General features: G+C 44.3%; 1 protein-coding gene and 1 long non-coding RNA gene across 5 annotated transcripts in view; one reads left to right on the top strand and one right to left on the bottom strand.

Annotated features, from left to right (window-relative positions):
• Positions 1-15679, bottom strand: part of LOC144154865 (DNA topoisomerase I, mitochondrial-like) — a 58148-nt gene extending 42469 nt beyond the window's left edge. Inside the window, exons 1-3 of the mRNA XM_077685943.1 lie at positions 15538-15679; positions 14982-15024; positions 3700-3925 (exon numbers count right to left, since the gene is read on the bottom strand). Coding sequence (XP_077542069.1) covers positions 3700-3925; positions 14982-15024; positions 15538-15585 — 317 coding nt within the window. The 5' untranslated portion in view covers positions 15586-15679. The remainder of the gene's footprint in view (positions 1-3699; positions 3926-14981; positions 15025-15537) is intronic.
• Positions 14276-20731, top strand: part of LOC144154868 (uncharacterized) — a 32961-nt gene continuing 26505 nt past the window's right edge. For 3 of the 4 annotated variants that reach the window (XR_013319466.1, XR_013319465.1, XR_013319467.1), the window contains exon 1: positions 15592-15723. This is a non-coding gene — a long non-coding RNA (uncharacterized LOC144154868). Of the gene's footprint in view, positions 14484-15591; positions 15724-20731 lie in introns of those variants that run through there. The other variant, XR_013319464.1, reaches the window with a different exon arrangement.

Raw genomic sequence — 20731 nt, 5'->3', positions numbered from 1 at the left:
CTAGCATGTGCACCAGGTATACACTGCGGAAATACGTGAAATTTTTTTCTTGTGTCGATTGGCTCTATTTTTTTTTATGCTCCACTACAGCGGTGCGCCGGCTATCGCTTGCTTATCCGGTCACGCACGGGCGTGCAGCGGCTATACTCAGCGACAACTTAAGAACGGCACCGAAAGTTGCCGCTGTGCCTTATCACCGTAGCCGGATGTTTCTCCGCGCGGCGCAAGTAGGGCGTTACTGGGAATATTTTGAACATGGCGTGAGCCGTTTCCGTGATTTTTTGGACTTAATATGCTTATAAACGACTCTAGTGACGACAAACAAACTGCGTGAGACAAGACAGATGATATCACGCATTCATAGCAAACCCCTTTCAAAACGCGCGCGCACTGACGTCACGGGTCCGGCGCTTTGGCGGAGTGATACACTACATGAGGTGGTGCCGTTCTTGAGTTGTAACCGAGTATAGTTTTGGTTTCGTTCTCCAGGCACTTCCCACTTCGTGCGCCTGCGAAGCTGATGGCCACCTGGTTTCCATTCACTCAAAAAATACCTTGTTACTATCTCATTTATTGATTACTGGGGAGCGACTACACTTGCTTCCACGCAGGTACTGACTTACACAACCTTACATTTTTTTCCAGAAGAATACCTGGTGCACTAATTTTGTACGTCAGTGAACTATGTTTATTACAATGCATCATTTTTAAAAAGTCGTATAAGTTTTAGAATTCTTTTGTGTAACTCATGAATAAACCACGTGTATGTAACAACAAACTTTTTTGTCACTTTATGGTCAGCCTAAAAAAATTCCGACAATTTTTTTCGAAATAGATTCTCCCAAAGAAATGAAATCAGCAATAATAAAAAAAACCTGAAAGGGGGGGGGGGGGGGGGGGGGGGGGGGAGTGTGTTTGCCGAATAAATTTGGCCTTCAAAGGGTTAAGCTCTGACAGAAACAGAAACAGTGCACCAGCCGTGTATGAGCGCCATGTTTTCGTTTGCAGGACTTCATTTTAACCGCGAACCCGCCGCGGTGGCTCAGTGGCTAAGGCGTTGCGCTGCTGAGCACGAGGTCGCGGGTTTGATTCCCGGCCGCGGCGGCCGCTTTTCTGATGGAGGCGAAAAGCAAAAACGCCCGTGTGTACGAGATTTCGGCGCACGTTAAAGATCTCCAGGTGGTCAAAATTAATCCGGAGCCCTCCACTACGGCGCGCCTCATCGCCTTCGTTGCGTCGGCGCGTTAAACCCTACAATCAATCATTTTAACAGCGAATTTCAATGTAGCGAAATAAATTACAAATGTTACCGACTTCATTACATCGAGGTTTGACTATGACGCAGGCGACTATTTGCAGTTTTAGGGGCGAAGCACCTTAGGGGCTCGGGCGGTTGTTGTCGTCTCATGTCACGGTAAATCAAGTTGTCAAACGATGGCCAAATCACTACTGTACACTGGATAAAAAGGTTCAAAATACACTAACATGATTTAAACTAATTTAAAATAGACGAATAATCAGTATTTAATTGCATTAATAAAACTTTTGTTAAATTTCACTTAAAAAATTGGTTTCAAATGCCAGGTTCTCTCCTGTAAATCGTACTTCTTAGCATGCTGCAGCGTGCGACAAGAAGACAACTTATCACCATTCCGCAAGAGAAGGTGCCCCCGCCTCAGCAAGCGCGCGATTACTCCGGCGCCCAATCAGCGCGCAGCATATGGCAAGAGAGAGACAATCTGTGAATACATTTATCCACTGCATGCTTGTCCCTCCCCAGGTTTCCTGTCAGTGGAGATGGCCTGGGATTTTGTTCTTGCTACGACGGCGGTCACCTTCATTACAACATGGCAGATGCACCCCCAAGTGGTGCCCAAATTTGACAATTGTTTATAAACTCAGATTCTGATCAGAGTGCAAGCAAAAAGCCTGTGGGCCATCCTGCCATCCTTCTGGCACAAAACCGGCACTGGGTGCCTGGCAAGAAAGGGGCAGAAGCTCAACACTCCAAGAGTTACGTAGTTGCCGACGTTTCCACTCCTGGGTGTAAGTTTGCAGATGAAGCTTCCTTCCTCAGTCTGTCTCTGGACGCATGCCCCAGTTTGTGAATCCCAGGCAGCCATTACCTATGCTTCCAAATGGTGCAAGTGTGCAACAGTATATATGTATAAAGCATTCACTGACCCTCTCACATAGAAAGGTAAACATTGCTTGTGAAGAGACTACATAATGAAGACACCTTATACCCCTGACACACGGCCAATCTAATGACATTTAGAGCAAATGTCATTCGCTCTAAATGTCATTAATTCGGCGCTACACGGGAATACCGAATGACATTTGAGGCAAATGGCATTTAATGGCTAACTGAGGTCTCGCACCTCAGTTAGCAGCCAAATGAGTAGCCTCGACAGCAGTGGCGCGTCACTAGGCAAGAAAATTCAGTAATAAACCAAAGAATACTGTTTTTAAAAACTCTCAGTGAAGTTATATTTTCCTCTTCGTGTTGTTGCTCAAATAAAAAAAGTCAAACATGTACTAACAAAAAAGAAAATCTCATCGCCAGTGCGTGCGCTACCCTAATACGGATTTTTTGCGGACTTGTCTCAGCTTGTGATGTCTACTGATGTCACCTAAACCGGTGATTTTCTTGTTTTTACTTTTTAAAAATAATTCTTTATTATCTTTTTAAAAAAATATGTGTGAAAACATTCTAGATGTGCTTCAAATATAATTATGTCATTAACAGCTAATGCCATTCACTTCGAATGACATTAGATTTGCAGTGTGAACGGGGTATTAGTCCTGCCTATTGCTAAGCTGGGCATGGAGCCCTATGGCTTCAAATATACAAGATGGGCGACCAGCATGCTCAAAATATTCTAACATAAGGAAGACTTGTCTAAGTGCTTTCCCTTCTGCCCAATATATCTAGTGAAAAATTCTCTAATGCCAAGTGTTTCTACAGAGCCTACTATACTAGCTTTTTGTACCTTGAATTCACTGGTACATCCCACCACCTTCGAACCCCCTTTAAACCTTGTGTATCTGGGTGTAACAATGCTGGAGTTGAAGCAGTAAACACCCATGGGAAAACATGCACTAAACACAAGACTTACAAAGCACTCACAATAAGTAAACTGACAATGCATGAACGCAGACATGTGCAAAAATATTCACCCCGTGCAACTTTGAACTTTATGGGTGGAAGTGACAACGCAAACTTTGTTCTCGAACAATGAACTTATCCAAGCAAAGCCTTCATTGCAAGGACTAAAAAGGTGCCAGTTAAATGATGATAATGAAACGTCCCTGTTAAATGAAAGTCCTTATCACCAGATGGCTCTGTAGCTCAGACGGAGAGACGGGGAAACATTGATTAATGAAATTCTGATCTTCACATCTCATGATTCATGCTTGTTTTGTTTGCAAACTGCAGTGTATTGCAGGCTTGAAGCATCTACGCAACGAAGTTGGCACACATGTCTATCTCTGCATTTTTAAGTGGGCAAAGGAAGCATTAAACGGCCCCCCATAGCGACCATTTAATGCCTCCCTTGCATAAGAGGTGAAAGGACAAGGTTTTGTTTCACCTAACTGAGCAGACATATTGCACTTGCCTTGGTTCAGTTTCTTCAGCAGCATTAAACGAGGCGAAGACGTGAGCACACGGAACATTCTCAGCTCCAGTCTGCTTACCCAGAGGAAGACTTGTCTTTGTGCTCCTTGTGTTTATCCTTGTCCTTGTGTTTGTCCTTGTGCTTGTGATGGTCATCCCTGTGCTCTTTGCTACTCTTGTGATGTTTGCTGCTGCTGCTGCTATGGTGATGCTTGTCAGAGGACGAAGACTTGTGGTGGCTGCTGCTAGTACCGCTGCCGCTGCTGTTGTTGACCACCACCATTCCATTGACACCATTGGTCAAGCCTGTGAAGGGGCAGTTTCTTTGCGTTAACTCAATGCTCCATTAATACACACTGCAAATACACAGGGTTCGCACAGGGTTCAAAAGCGAAAATTCAAGGACTTTCAAGGACCAGAAAACACATTTTCAAGGTCCCCATCTAATGTTTTATCTGGGATTATTTATAACTTTTCCCAACACAATGCAAAAGTTTTTATTACACGATGCCTAAGCACATTTAGATAGGTGCTAACGGGTTCGTAAATGCTCCCCCAGCTTTATTTTTTATCTTACGGTTGGTATTTAGAGGTTTTTATTTTTCTTTTGTGTTTGCTGAGGCTGTTTGATTTCAAAACTTAGTTAATGTTGCCTGCATCTCCTGCTTTGCCAGCAAGACTATCAGCTGAAATTAAATCCGCAAGTGTTGCTGCAAGGCAGGATGAACAATGTACCCGTCCACCATTTGCACGTAAAAGCAAACGCTGATGGAGCGTATGAGGCACAGCAAACATGCAATGAGCGAGCGTCCACAGACTAGATGGAAGGTGCAAGCTAAAGAACAAAAGCTGGCTTTCACTTGATTGTATTGTGACATGGATTTGATTGACGAGTGCCTGCTCCAATGTTGCCTTGTAATAACGAAAATCTACCAAACTTGTAATTTTACACAATACACTGAAACTTGATTATTACAATGTTTCTTTACCGAAAATCCACGATAAACAGGGCCATTGATTCTCTCCGGAAAAATCAAGGGTTTTCAAGGACCATGTAAAAATTCCAGGACTTTCCAGGCCTTGAAATTGACACTTCTAAATTCAAGGGTTTTCAAGGACCTGTGCGAACCCTGATACAGTTGAACCTCGATATAACGAACCTCGATTTAACAAAATTGGCGATATAACGATTTTTTTTTACGTTTTCTATCAAAATTTTGCTAAATGCATGTTTTTTTATCTCGATTTTACGAAGCAATTGCGTGCGGTGTTTTCGATGTAACGAAGTCACGGCAAGAAAGGAAGAACGAAATTCCGGTCGAGGCACGTTTTATTTTGCCTCCCAGAGCCTACATTGAAAACATTCAGTACTCGCATTAACTCTTAAATGGCTAAAATGAAAGAGAAGCGGTGAAATCTGCAGCTGACAACAATTAAAAGCGATGAAAGAAGCTGCTCAAACAACTAGCGATCATAAACGGTTGAATAGTGCGGCCACCATTTTGACGTCTCCATTGTTGCCTACGCCAGCGCCCTCTATGCTTAGGCTGCCGAAGCCTACTTCAAGCTTTTTTTCTACGCGTCCTTCCTTACCATTCTTTCCTCCATGTTCCTCACAGTGCTGCTGCCCTAGGTTGTGCTCGCTGATAACCACATTAATATTTTGTTCGTGCATCATTAGGTGAGTCTTGTAAGCAGCGTGAGCACTCTAAGGGAAGGAAAAGTGTTCCGAACAAGAGCCTGAGGAAGTGTCGTCGAAACCAACGGTAGACCGATGGCCACTGAAGTGATGGATGCCATCGATGTTCTGCGGAGGCACGCAGGCGCACGCAAATGTTTACGAGCAAGCCTTGTTAGCGCTGCCAGCATACGAGGTCAAGAAACAAAGTACTGCTAACGGAATTCTTCACTACGGCTTAAACATCGAGTGCTGGTGGCAATAAATCGCTCTCTTTGAACGTGGTCATCTTCGTTTCACCCGTGTTCATTAGACAGCTGCGATGCAGGGAAATCGGTTTCTTTAGGGCTCAGTGGGCATAAAAGTAATTGCTTAATCGAATTTGCCGGAAGATATTTGCCGGAAGACAGTCCGCGTGTACTCCGCTTGACTCATAATCATGGCTATCTCTAGTGTCGTGGTTGCATCACGCGCCCATACTGCAGAGTTTTTGTACATGAAAAAAGTCATTCGAAAGTTTCATAGCACCCTTCCGTTGTTGGCCCGCCGCACCCCTCAACGCTGCGCCTAAGCCTGCCACTGAACGGACGAAAAGAGGCGTAACTTCGAACCAGCACCTCGCCGGGGTGAAGTTCTCGGGCATGGACGCGGGTTCAATCGACTAACAGCGGCGTTTAGTATCGACCGAAATGAAAAAATAAGTGGACACCTAGTCTGCTATCACATTTAATGAGGTGTTGCGGAAAAAGCACCGGTTTTACGACGACACATGAACTACCGTCGGCTATCCAAATTCCATTGCCTAAGTGCTGAAACTTGTAATTCACACAATTTTCGAGGCCAGTTTTAGTACAAATCGAAACCTCGATTTTACGAAATTCTCGATTTAACGAAATTTCCGCCCCCAAGTACGACTTCGTTATATCGAGGTTTAACTGTAGTGCAATTGCTGCAATGCCATAGTTGTACTTGACCACACCAAGCAGCCGTAGCAGTAATAAGAACAGAGTAGTAGTAAGGACAGAGCTCCTTCTTATGCAGTCACAAGCAGAAAGCAATGCACTGTAAGCACAGGCAAACATATTTCGACGTCACCTGACACAGTGGACCTGCGACTGCATACCTGCCAACCTGTGGATTTTAAAATCCACACTATCCAAGCTGACAGAGTGACAGGGGGGGGGGGGGGGGTTGCAAACATAGATACATTTTACCTGCAGCACAAAACACTGTGCAGCATATAATTTTATGCAGTACTGGACCTGCAAGATGTGCACCATATTCTGGCCATGGAACATCCAAATTCACGGAATAACTATAACAGGGTTCGTACAGGCTTCAAAAGCAAAAATTCAAGGATTTTCAAGGACTTTCAAGGACCAAAAAACACATTTTCAAGGTCCCCATCTAATGTTTTATCTGGTATTATTTATAACTTTTCCAACACAATGCAAAAGTTTTTTATTGCACAATACCTAAGCACATTAGTGCACATCTAGATAGGTGCTAACGGGTTCGTAAATGCTCCCCCAGCTTTATTTTTCTGATTTCATGGCTGGTATTTACAGGTTTTTCTTTTTTCTTGGTGTTTTGCTGAGGTCGTTTGATTTCAAAACTTAGTTAATGTTGCCTGTATCTCCTGCTTTGTCAGCAAGAGCATCAGCTGAAATTAAATCGAGCAAGTGTTGCTTCAAGGCAGGATGAACTATGTACACGTCCACCATTTGCACGTAAAAGCAAACGCAGATGGAGCGTATGAGGCACAGCAAACATGCAATGAAAGGCCGTCCACAGACAAGATGCAAGATAGAGAACAGAAGCTGGCTTTTACTGGATTGTATCGTGATATGGATTGGATTGACAAGTGCCTGCTCCCAATGTTGCCTTGTAATAATGAAAATCCACCAAACTTGTAATTTCACGCAATACACTGAAACTTGATTGTTACAACGTTTCTTTACATTTGTAAACACCTAAAATCCATGACTAACACTTTAAATTCTTGTGAAAAGACAGGGCCATTGATTCTCCCCGGAAAAATCAAGGGTTTTCAAGGACCGCTAAAAAATTCCAGGACTTTCCAGGCCTTGAAATTGACACTTCTAAATTCAAGGGTTTTCAAGGTTTTCAAGGACCTGTGCGAACCCTGTATAAACAACTTTCGTAGGGAAAGCAAAACTTGCATCAAGGTGCTTGACTCGAATAGAATTTGCCCTGCTCCGATTCTTCCTTTTTTTTTTTTACTCGGGTTGGGCATAACAATCACATCCACATGCAGACATGTTAGCGTATGTACCAGAATGCCACATACCTTGCATACGCAACGACAAAAATTAAAATGTCTTTGCAACAATATGTTCCAGGGTTCGTACAGGATTCAGGGACAACTTCCAAGGCCCCATCAAAGCATTTTCAAGGGTGCAGGGGAGCACGTGTACTAACATAAAAAAATGACCTCAAGAAAAACCTCTTTGGAACCGCTCCACCCTTTCGAAGTGGACAAGTTTACCCCCGCCCACAGTAATACTGAGGGAGCTTTACAAAAGCCATGCCATCTTGAACTTTTTCGAGCTCTGGAAATGATCTTAATACACAGTCTCGAATAGCGAGGAACATAATACAGTCAGATCACATTACTACGAATCCCACATTAACAAACTGTCAAAATTCCCACCAGATTGCCTATATTACCAATGTAAAAATATTTTAGAACTACGAATTTCAGAACGCATGTTTTTTTTATTTTCTCCTTTACAGCTGAGAAACATCAGCATTACAAATTCGGGTAAAGTAACAGCACCGCAACTCTCGCGTGAAACAGAAACCGCTGTTTCGGTGCGTGTTCCTTCAAGTGGAGTAGCTATCGTCATCACCATGCTGAGTTCCAATTGCTAGCGCCACCGCAAAGCTGTAGTTGAATGCGAGTAGCCTAGCCGCCTTTGACCCTGTTCTCTCTCGTTTCTTTGGGTGTCAGTCGGCGACCGGTTGGCAGTTTGGTTGTTTTTCACGCTATTCACGTGTGCGGGCAGGTACTTCTTTATTGAGTGATCTTGCTGCGACTTTTGTGCGAGATCCAACGATGAATGCAGCTAGCGACACAGTTAAAGATGCGCGACGGCAGTCATCATCCTGATGCAAATGAAGACGTATGTGGGTCACAGAACACAGGAGATGAATTAGTGTCGAAAATTGATGTTTTACTGCGCATGAACGAGGTCCACACTTCCATCACTCGTTGCGATGATGTACCCAAAGAGGTATTGCGCAGAGTGGAATCTGTCGTGCGAAATGCTGCCTTCACCAGAAGAAAATAACTGATATATTCAAATAAAGTTGATTTGAAGTGAGCGCGACATTTTTATTTGAGTTTGCTTGTCTGCACACGTGTATACTGCCAAGGTATGCAATTTTCACTATTAGGTATGAGCACTGGCTTATAACCACACATTTTTCATTACAATATTTCAAAATAACGATTTTGGGTGGTCCCACGTGATTCGTTGTATCGAGATTTGACTATATCCTCCTTCCCCCCCCCCCCCCGCCATTCCCATCCCCCAAATTTCTGTGTTCATGAGGTGGAGGATTGACGACTCTACTGGCTCTGCCCACCATAACACCTGTCAAAATAAAATATTCCAGTAAAGCTTACGAGCTAGATGCACTGTGCTTTCACATTCAGTTTTGCTTATCTGTGCTGGTTTTTATTTCACCCTGGTGTCAGCCCCATCCATTTTCGAAACGTAGTGCGGCATAGCTCTATGGCAAAGCACAGCAACGGGAAGATATGTAAAATGAACAACAGGATGAGGCAATGCAGAAAGCAGTATGAAAAATTGGAAGGGGACCTATGCTAATTTCTGCCTCATCCGATGCAGGGCTTTCGTTCCGTACGAGCCAATGTGTAAAGCAGCGCGCCTGTGCTCCCAAGCTCACTTTAGATTGTAAAAAGCCCTACTGCACCCCCAAGCTGGCTTTAAATTGTAAAAAGCATGTTTTAGATGGGGAGTGTGCAGGGCCCCACTAATATAAGCCACAAAAACACGGTCACGTGACCGGGTCTCCTCTTTGTTGCCCCAAGAAATCATGAGTTTTCAGGGAAAAAATTCCTGGCTTTCAACGCCCTTGAAAACTCAATTTTCAATTTCAAGGGTTTTCAAGGACCTGTATGAACCCCGTTCGTAGCACACACACATTCTGATTTAAAGCTTCCGCAAAAAGCCAATCCAAATATATGGTCTCCAGTTTTTTAAGTTTCCTGATACAATTGGAAAGGTACCTTCCAGATGCGTTTCAGCCAATTCAAGCTTCATTTTTGATTTCCAAGTGCCAAACAAAGCTTGACATAAAATTTTTTTCTAGTGGCTTTCGTTCTATTTGACATCCCCCAATAGGTGTGAAAAACCAACTTTCTAACTGCACAGCACTCTCCTTGCTCTGCAGAAGCGCTTTGAAAACAGTTTGTGCATGGTTTCTGTGCCACACATAAACCAATGAAACTGATCTATTTTCTTCCCTTTTACAATGCAGATTCACCAAATTCAGTGGAAATGTTCCTCATCACCTAAGGAGCCCAATATCAGGAAACTGATCTGTTTTCTTCCTTTTTACAAAGCAGATTCCCCAAATTCAGTGGAAATGTTCCTCCATCACCTAAGCAGCCCAATACCACATATCTGAAAATGCATTTAGCGGTAATCGTGGAGAACGGCGACCCGCGATCCGAGCCAGTGCACGCTTCGAGGGGAGACGCGTTGAGCTGAAACCAGTCCGGCACTCCTCTGGTTCGTCAGTGCCCCAGAGAGATGGCACCACCGGTACGTGTGCGGCATAGGCGCGCTGGCTGCGCCAACAGTGGCGCGCGGGAGACAGAGAGAGAGAGTATGATCGGAGGTCCGAACGGGGTAGGGTCGGCGGAACAGCGTGGCGGCTGCGACGGACCATGATCTCAGGTGGAAACTGTTGTTGTCGCGTGCCGTGACTGCCTCCCATTCGCGATCACGACCAGGACGGCATGATTCGTGAACGCCGTTGAGCTTTGTGCTTGCGTGCATTGGGAGTTCCCAAATAAACAGCTGTGCTTTGGCACTACTGTCTACAGTGTTCTCGTATCGGCGAACCTCCTGGGCTGCCGTAGGTGCGGGAGCCTGCGTGGTTGACACGCCGGGAGCTAGCGTGGTGGCCTACGCCGGGGTACTGGCAAGGTCACCCCCAAGAACCCCAAAGTATTCCACAATTTTTATGCAGGACACCACTGGTCTTCAATCTGGAAGTGAATGCTTGAATACATGCTTACGCGCTACCTTGCTGTTGAAATGAAATGTACGACTCTGATAAAGCTGCAAGCGAAAAAGTGTTCAGTTCTTGTGCCAGAGAACGACATTGTTCCTACGAGTGCTCACAATGCTTAGCTTTAAACAGCTTTGTATAAAAGGTGTACAACTTTAAGTACGGTAAATTTATGTTGGTATGGCACTCCACAATGCAGTTGACTACCACTGCGTCCCAAATCAACAGTCAAAAATTGCGAAAAGCTTTAATCAGCAACATTAGCGATTGCACAGCAAGCGATGATCTGTTAAGCCAACCTCAGGGAGGCACAACTAGCTGCTAGAGGCATGTGAGAAGGCGCCGAATCAGATGTGAAGGGATACTGCAGGATTAAATTTTAGTGCCCAATCTTGTCGCGTTCAAACTATTTTAAAACAAGCGAAGCGTGCAGTGGTTGGCTTAGAAAATGGCCCTGCATAATAAGCAAGTTTCACCTGCCCTTATGCTTAGAAACATGGTTTTTGACATAAACTTGTATAGCCCAAGGGTGAAGATTTGGCAAGGTGGCTGTGCATTGCTTAAAACAAGAAAAAATAGTACACCACTACCAATTATGGAGCACCCCTGCTTGGTTTTTGTGATGAGGGCACCAAATTTTTAGACGTCATATTTATGATGAATCGGCCCAAAATGTCGACAGATACTCAGTAGTGAAGTTAGTTTTTGATTTTAAGATCTACTGCCGTGGCGCTTGGTGTTGGTCTTATCAGTCCAAACACCACCAGGACAATTTGCAGTCTGTTTATGATGGGTTAAAAACACAACTCCTTGCGCCATCTACAATTGCTACCAAGTTTGCTGACGGCTGATAGCTAATAACCATACATTTTTGAGTGCCTCTGATCAGAAAGCAAAATCATGGACAAACCTGCCTACACATAGCTGTAGGCTTTGCCTACAAAATCAAATAGAAAGCTGCCAAATGCTCAATGGAGGAGGATTGGTTGTTTGCAATGAACATGTGGAAGGCACAAGCACAGATGTAACGAATGTATAAGAAACCACTGGATCTGGCTGTGCCACATTCGAGCTGTCACTTATCCAGTGCTAGCTTCGAAGCAGCATGGCCAGTAAAGCTGTTTCCCCAAATATGTTGTATAACTGAAAAGCCCAGAGAACCTCTCTACAGCTGTGCTAACAAGAAGGGGCTAAACCCATTCAATCATTTGATATCGCAACTTTTGTTGAAGAAATAAACAATGCATGCAGAAGTGCAATCAGCTTGCAATGAATCCACCTTGCATAGGTTACCTGACAATTCACAAATGAGCCTGAACTCATTCATTGCCACGTAGCTCCTGCTTGTGAGAAAGTACCTAGCCAGTAACCACTGAAAGATGCTTATCTTTGATAACTGAGGTATGGCATACAAGAAAAGCAACATAAGAGTACACGAAAAAAACTCAATGTGAAGTTTACAAGACACAGAATGTACTTTACACCATTCACTTTGATTTCAGAGTATTTTTTACTTGCCAAGCACTTGAAAACTTGAGTAAGAAATTTCAAAAGCCACATAGGACAACAAAAATGTGCGAAAAGACCACACACTGATGTTTTCAAAGTCTTCTCGAAGTAGTAACTTGAATGGAATCGAGGATTAATGCTATGAAGATGATTACGCTTATTGGCCGTGCCATAGATCTACGCCTATTAAGCCAACCTCAGGGAGGCACGACTAGAGGCATGTGAGAAGGCGCCGAATCAGATGTGAAGGGATACTCTGCAGGATTAAATTTTAGTGCCCAATCTTGCTGCGTTCAAACCATTTTAAAACAAGCGAAGCGTGCAGCGGTTAAACTCTGAGGCAAGGCGCTAACATGATTTGGCAGCAAAATAAAGTGTGCATGACACAAATCCCAATTAACCGAGGCACAGTCCAAAGAGTACAAGAAACAAACATGACTGTTTCTTATTTGCGATTTACCATACTTCTCACTTGATTAACTTAACAGAACTTGGGGAGGCCCTACAGTTTATTTTATCCTAGCACACAAACCTGATGCTGTCCATTCAATCGTAGCTTTGCGATGTTATTGGAATGGCTAAGGTGAGGCGGTTTTATGTTATTTTCATTAAAACTGCGGATGGTATAGTTATTCATGATAACTACTATTTTTTCCCATGACAGCTACATTTGCCGATGGTTTGAATGGGATGGCTTATGTCATACGAAACAATACATGCAATTGCAGCCCAATTAACAGAAAAATCAGCCATATATTTTATTATTGCTTTTACGATGCATTTATGCCAGGAAATTGGTGGCAAGAATGCATCAAAACAAGCCTACTTAAAAAAATCTGATTTCACGTTTGGTTAAAGATATGCTTCTCCAAAACTTGCCCCCAAATAGAAAGATCAGATCTGATACATGAGCTGGAACAGCTGCACATTTGGGGAGAGAATTTAGAGAAGCATACCTAATAATAATAACAATATTAATAGTAATAACAACAATAATAAAGATAAGTTGGCCAAGTAAAAGCTTATTCTCTAGCATCACTGCACAAGGATGCAGCGTAGCACGCATGTGGCAACAAATGTCTTCAAACCCCAATCCAGATGTCAATTTTTAAAACATGCAGTAGTATTGTATTTCCTAATATGAACAACCATTATTTTAAAACGCAACAGATTTCAAAGATACGTTGTAATTAAACAATATGTGCATATGTCTACCTGGCCATACGAACCACAGGCACAAAATGCATTAGTCTGGATCTCATAAGTTTTTTTTAAAAACCCATTGCATAAGCTTACTTGAAAGACCGCGTGCAAGCACAAAAGATCAGACCTCGACCACAATGCTTAGATTTCTTTTAAGGTGAAGGCACAATATACAGCAGCATTTATGGTTATCATAATGGTTCACAATTGTGCAAAGCTTTGAGAGATTTTCAACACACCCTGATGCAATGCCGTAATATTTAGTTCCTTTTGCCAACTTTACTTCTTCTACTCTCAAATACAATGCTTTCCCTTCACACACACATGCAAAAAGAAACTTCCATCATCCATATCTTAATGTTACCTGTACCTTGAAAAGCCGGTCGCACCTAGTTCATGCATGCCCATTTAACATTAGCAGGGAAGCGAAAGTACTATGCACAAAAGAGAATTCCAATCACCCCCCCTTGGAAATATAAGCGCACATTTCATGCCATTCACTTCTACTTCGTCCACTTTACAAATGTGGTGGGCAGGTTCTGCCCAGCACATTTTCAAAGTATGGGCCAGTTTTTTTCCAACGCATGAATGTAAATAGAAAAAAAAATCAAAATAATTTGTCGTGTCATGTCATGGAATTAAGTAACACAAGGCAGCTAGGGCTATCTCAGAGTTGGAATAAACAACGAACGCTACTAACCAAAAGAAACAAAACGCGATTGGGGCCACTGGCTTAGTAGGCGTGAGGGCCTAGAAATTCGCCAAGCTTCTGCAATTGACAGCACTTTTCAACGTGTCACTTTGTGCGGCTTCGACCCAATCCATCACAGCAACACGTGATTACAATGGTCTCCCGGTTAAAAACGGTGCGAACGATCAATGAAAGATACGCCAAAATTGAACCACTTTCGCCCACAAAAAGGGAGGCAGCGATTGGGAAGGAAAGTGAACATAACCGATTACGACAAGCAGGTAAAAGAAAATAGTGGCGAGCACCGTGTTGGGCAACAACCAACCCCAACCGAGGTGATGTTCGCAAAGGGCCGCGCAAAGTTTCAAGACTGCAAGAGCGGATCGCTCGTACTGCGCAGCGACACTTCCTTTCCATGCGGTCGACCTCGGTCACGGCGCAGTGCGCCTACGGCCAACGCCGGTTCCGGCAGTGGTTATAATCTGACGAACGCAGTACGTACGCCGACATTTCGAACGCGCTTCCATTACGTGCGTCGTCATTCAGTGCAAACGACGCACCACGACCGCGTTCCATTTGACAAACGCTATTGGATTTGAAACGCCGGATTTGAAACGCAGAATGCGAAACTCAAGACACCCCACACAACGTGCGCTACCCGCGTTAATCGACCCCTTAGCAAATTACCAACACGCGTCTAAACGCTGATCCATGAGGCTAGTTACGAAAAACTAAGTTTCCACGCCGCATATCATGTTCATGGCACGAGTTCCGATCTGCGTCGCAAGCCGGCCGTCACGAGCCCGGAAATGAACGAAAAAAAAAAGTACGGGCATATAATTTTTAAGCGACGACGTTTCCGCGTCGCTTGAACACTCGTTAGCACGCGAAACATGATCGCAAAGTACGAGTTGCTCGATTATTCGAACCGGGGCAGCGGACAATGAACACGAGGCATGCTCCGAGGCCAAAGCTCTCCCCCAAGACCGTACCGTGGGAGACGCTGCCGCAATCCCCGTGGCCTCCACTTGGTGCCTGAAAACCAGAAGGAAAAAAAAAAAGTTGAATTTCATAGAAGCAGCACGGTGTTAACATAATTCAACTGCAAAACCACCTCCACACTGCCCGAATGGGACCAACGAATTCGATGTGCATGGCTGCCACCGCGACGCTGGACTTAAACGCTGAGAGCTCCGTGAGACAATAGCGCCGGTCGTTAAACCGCGTAGCGTTCGAAATTGGGACGCCACTTCGCGATCGCACCGTAAATCAAGCTCACTAAATTAATTTTTGCCCTCCCACAGACAACTTCCAGCAGACCTGTGGAGCTGTAGCGCGATCAGTGAAACGCGAACGCCGAACTGCGAGTGGGCCCCACTGGAAGCAGTGCTAGTGGACTTAGAAAAATTCGTCGCCATTGCGACTTAGAAAATGCGGCTCGCTGCGTCTGAGCAGCTTCATCAGGCGAGAAGCCACGAGTCACGTCAAACGCATCGTTAAAACGGACTCTCGTGCTCTCATCGACGTGTAGTATTAGAATGTACTTACTTTGAGCTCTGTTGTCGAGCTGCTGTCGAGAGAATTCATCTCTAACATCTTCAGGACTGCAAGACAAAACTTCAACTATGGCGACAAAAGACCGAACACCAAGACGGCACGGAGGACTAAGTCCCAACTCTTTCTCTGCGCATGCGCCGATACCTAACCTCCAACCCACATCCGCCGCACGTGCAAGTACGTTGGTGTTACTAGGTGTTAACACTCATTTAGCACCACTATACCGATGTATTTCCGTATATAATTGTTTGGTGTAATTATTATGAGATTTTGTGCCTGTACCTCTAAATTATCTTTGTTACTTCGCCCAATGCTAATGATTGGGCTATTAATTTCTGACCTAACCAGGTTCTTCTACCTGCCACGAGCTGTATTTTTGGCGCTAGTAAACGTAGCTTTTCCGGTTTGCCCGCGTGCGCCCGCCACGGCCGTCGCCGAGATGGGCATGGTGTCTGTCCTAGACCGCGTTTCCAGAACTCTTGGCTTTATTTTTTTTCCCCGTTGGACCTGGTTGTAATATTAACAGTGTCACGCAGGCTTCGGCAAAATCATCCCCTACCTTGTGTAGTGCAAGCACAACATGCTAAGCGGTTGTGCTGCTGAGTCCAAGGATGGGGGTCCGATCCCGACTGCAGCGGCCGCGTTTTTGACGGACGCGCAGAACAAAAAAGCTCGCGCGTCGACATTTCGGCGCACATTAAAGATCCTCAGGTGGACTAAATCCGTAGCTCACCACTGCGGCGTACCTCACCTAGTATAGCTTCGGTGTACAAAGCTTTCAAATTTTGAAGCATTTGAAACACGACGCGAGCGTGAAAACAACGTTGCCACCTGCGCGTTTGTCCGTGTAGACTTTTTAAAACGCGCATGTCAAAAGAAAGAAGCTTGGCGTGCCTGTTCGCCCGTTAAGTTTGCAAAGGCTCGCACAGATCTTTCATGAACACCATGACCATAGAGAGCGCAACGACAACCCTTTGGGTATATATACCCAGATACCCAAAACAGGCGTGCTCGTACAGATATATCTGTACAAGCACGCCTGTTAAGCGCCCCAATGGTTGCGAAAATGAGCCAGATGCTTGTACACGTTGGTGTTGTTCCTTTGAGTATGGCACATACCCAGTCAGGAGACCAGCCAATCAACGGTGGACAGTGAAAAGAAAAAAAAAGTTTCTCATTTAATTACAGGGCACCGTGAAAAGATGAGCGTTTCGTATTCATTAAAAATAAAAAAGGGCTGAAAATTCAAGGCAAGAGTAATTAAAGCCAATTATAATGAGAATCAATTAAAATTTTCAATGAAGCACAGGAGGGCAGCATTCCGGCGGCAGAACTTCATTTCAGAAGCCCTGGCACCGATAAGGCTATCCCCAGACTACAAAGCAGCAGCTCATGGGCTGACGTCCGAGGCTTGAAAATTGTTGACAGGTCAAATGGTAGTGGTCGACAGATTCATCTTCATTACAGTAGCTGTACAGAGCTGTCTGCGCCAGACGGGACCTGTGTAAGATCTATTTAACTGGGGTACACAACACATAATCTCTATGTTGCTTGAAGAGTACCATTAAGATTTCCACGAGAATTGCAGATGGTAGAAATCTCTTCAAGACAATAAAAACTGACTCTTGCTGGTCTCCAAGCTTCAACATACAATACCTTGCAGCGGTTATTAGAGGTGTTGGCTGAATGTCACCTACAACAGGCCCAGAGACTGCGATCCTTGCTAGAGAGTCTGTGGTCTTGTTAAAAGTGATCCATGCATGTCCAGGAACCAAAAGAAGGTGAATATCTGAGTTGAGGCGGCAGGAGTGATTGAAATGTCCGTAGGAGAGAAGTGTCTTTAAGGGAAGAAAGGGCTGAGCATACACAAAGAGAATATGAAATTATGAGTGGAAACAATATCAATATATCCAAACTTTCATAGAGCCAAGACAGCTGCCAAGAATTCAGCTTAAAATATGGGATTAAAATCAACCAGACAAACCGAAAAGGACAAGTTGAGACTTACCATTCCATTTTTTCCTCCTTTCTCCTCGTGGTAGTTACCACAACCTCGGAAAAGTACGAGCAACTTGACTTGGCCACACTACCCTCAATCATCTGCATGCAAGGTGCATTTAGCCAAAAGCAATCCCAAAGTAGTTTAGAATACGATGGCTTTCACAAGCATGGCTTGAATTCGAGCGACCAAATAAGCTAGATGCTTATTTAGAAGTTCCAGTCTGAGTGTGGAGGATAGTAATGAGGCGGTGGCCTCAGAATGGTCCTTTTCTTGGCATCTTGACGTTTTTGTGTAGGATATAACCATGTGTCCTGCTTCCACTGGGACATGTCCACAAGACTAGGTGTCTGCAGCAGTCTGGCTCGATCATGAACCAAGTTTCTCGAGCAGAGCCTTCCCCCGTTGCCCTGCGGCCTGGAAAGTACCACAAAATGGTGAAAAAATAGGGACGGATAAAATTTGCGGTCTCTCCACTTCTAACGGGTGCACAGTTATCCTGGCCTCCTTTGTGCGCAAGACCCATGCCCCTTCATAAGGGTATCATAGAGGGGGTTCGGCCGAGACTAAGGTAGCGGTTACTTGTCAAGGTAGGAATTCTAGGACGAGCTATTCGTAAACAAAATAAAAAAAAAAATATGGCCCCATTCTCTTACTATTGTTTTAGAACTGACAGTCGTACAACAGTATGTGACTTGCTTAGCTCTGCGACAACCTAAATGGCTAAATAACACGTCTGTTTCATAGTCAATTTAAAATCAAACTTACTAGGCACAAAACCAATCCAGCAGACCTTTCCCATGAGAAACTAGAGTGCACGAAATCATAGGCGTGCGCACAGGGGGGGCGGCCGCCCCCCCTAATCATCTAAAGGGGGGCGCCAAATTTGCCCCATACCTTGCCGATGTAACACATCAAAGTAAAAGTTTCTGCTCAGAAATATTTTGTGTGTGTTACAATTCCATCGTATTGAAATCAAAATTTTATAACTATCCCTCTTTGCACTGCGTTCGGACCGTTAGGCCTTCAGTGGGAAGAGGTCTGGAGTTGCTGTAGGGGGGGCGCCGTGATAAGACTTTGCCCCCCCAAATCGAGAACTCTGCGCACGCCTATGCACGAAATGCACCCCTTTAAAATGTGAAAATTAACCTGGCTTTACATCTAAGGACACAAGGGATGTTTTCTGAAATTTCCATTCTCGGGTGCACAATCTCCCACGTTTTTCCTTCAGGAGCAAAAGCATTCCCTGCATATTTCCCAGCATTCATTTGTAGCTACAGTAAACTCCCGTTAAAACTAACTCGGTTAACCCGAGTTTTTGCATATCAGGGCTAAAAAAAAAAATCCAGTTGACGCAAACAGTTTCACACATACTCTTCCATTAAAACGAACTTTTGCAGTGAACACCAGTGCTGGTGTTTCTGCAAAGCAAATATGGCTGTCTTGGGGGGGGGGGGGCATCCATGCAGCCTGAGGGAACGCAGAAAAGAAACGCATCACAGTGAATATGGCTGGTTGGTGTCTATTCTTGACGAATGTAGCTGTCTTGAAGAGGTCCTTGAGATGCCTTAGGAGGATACTTTTGATGAGGACAAGGACACTATACCACGACACCTGCCCTGATGATGCTTTACACAGCAAATGTTCGTTCAAATTCTTTAGTGAAATTTTTTCTAGAGCATGAAGGCATTGAAGGATTTGTAAGCACAATAGGTGAGATGGCGTCATTCGTGACTGCATGCCTATCTGCACAGCAACGACAAACGTCCATCATGAACTGGTCCATCAAGCGCTGTAGCTTGAAATCAAGCAGGGGTGCTTGAAGGTGGTTCTCTGTCAAGTCAAGCCAAAGTAAATACTTTACTTTGTCATTTTCAGCAATGTATGCCTACTTCATTCACCGTTTTCAAGTAAGATATTTGGATGTACAGGTGCCCCAAAAAGTAAGCAAAGCACGGCTCCGTGAAATTAGAATAATTCCTATTCTATGCGGCCGCCAGCATAAATAGAATATGTGCGGCCCGATTTTATTCTAGAATGACTTTCTTGAAAAGTCACTTATAGTCTGCTGGCTAGGCACATGGCGGAGAAATTGCCCCAAAATCTCCAACTCGTGCTACGTTTACTTTTTGGGGCACCTGCACCTGAACATATTGCCAATTCTTGTTTGGAGACACTTCTGATAAGACAAAGAAGTTTTCGTGGTCCTTTTGAGTTTGCCTTAATGGGAGTTTCCTGGGCTTTCAGTTTTACGCAGGATTCTTGCACATGCCAGCTTGCAAAAGTTGTGCAGAATTGATACAAGTTGCTAAGGGACAACAGTAAATTTTTAATGAATATAACGCACGTTCAAACAGAGTATGTCGTTAGAAACTACATGGTCAGTAAAGAAAAATCTGGCACAAACTGCAAATGCAGAAAATACGGAGTTGTTAGGGCCTTGCAAAATGCATTTAGGGTCGGCAAATTCGCAACTAGTTTCCAAGTAAAAAAAATCAACAGTGACTGTATGCCAGGATTTTGTAAGTTGAAAATAATTTAAACAGTGTTTAAACATAATAGTTGGCAGCAATCCGTTGAACTGGAAGGTACATGACTGCCGTCAGGTCAGAAAATAAGAGGGACTGAAAATGATCACTTGCCAAACTAAAGTACACAAACACTGTGGACATAGTAGAATAAAGAAATACATAGGCAAATCTGCAACTGCTGCAAGATGGAAGGGGCGTAGGAAGTACACATGACCATCAGTCGGACGGCAGCTGCACGAAACCTTTCGAGCAAATAGCCACATCCGGTATCCAAGACTGTGAAATGCCCCTTGAAAGTGACAGAAGAAATCCACTATTTCTGATAACACCTTTTGAGGGCCAGAAAATGCTGCTGGTCCCGCTTATGCCATTTCGAATAGACCATTCCCATATCAGGATCTCCGAAAAAACTGTAGTTGGCAACAAAATGCCCCGGGCTGATGCTGTACTAGCTTGATGTTTTGCTGTCCCCGTGTGCTTTTTGTTTATTGCAAGCCTTCTGTTTTACCACCCTCAGTGCTGATGGGCTCCCACAGCAATTCACTCAAGCTATGGCATACTTTACCACTTGGGCCGCTATTTCTTAACACAGCTTTTTTTTTCATAGGCTTTGACCATGGGGCCTTGTAGCGCAATCCAACCACATCATCAACTG

The sequence above is a fragment of the Haemaphysalis longicornis genome, unplaced genomic scaffold (genome assembly GCF_048455015.1).
Source record: "Haemaphysalis longicornis isolate Haplotype H1 unplaced genomic scaffold, Haemaphysalis longicornis Haplotype H1 scaffold_1, whole genome shotgun sequence".
Taxonomy (NCBI): domain Eukaryota; kingdom Metazoa; phylum Arthropoda; class Arachnida; order Ixodida; family Ixodidae; genus Haemaphysalis; species Haemaphysalis longicornis.
Note: the sequence above shows the minus strand (reverse complement) of the source record. Positions and strands in the feature narration are given on the sequence as shown.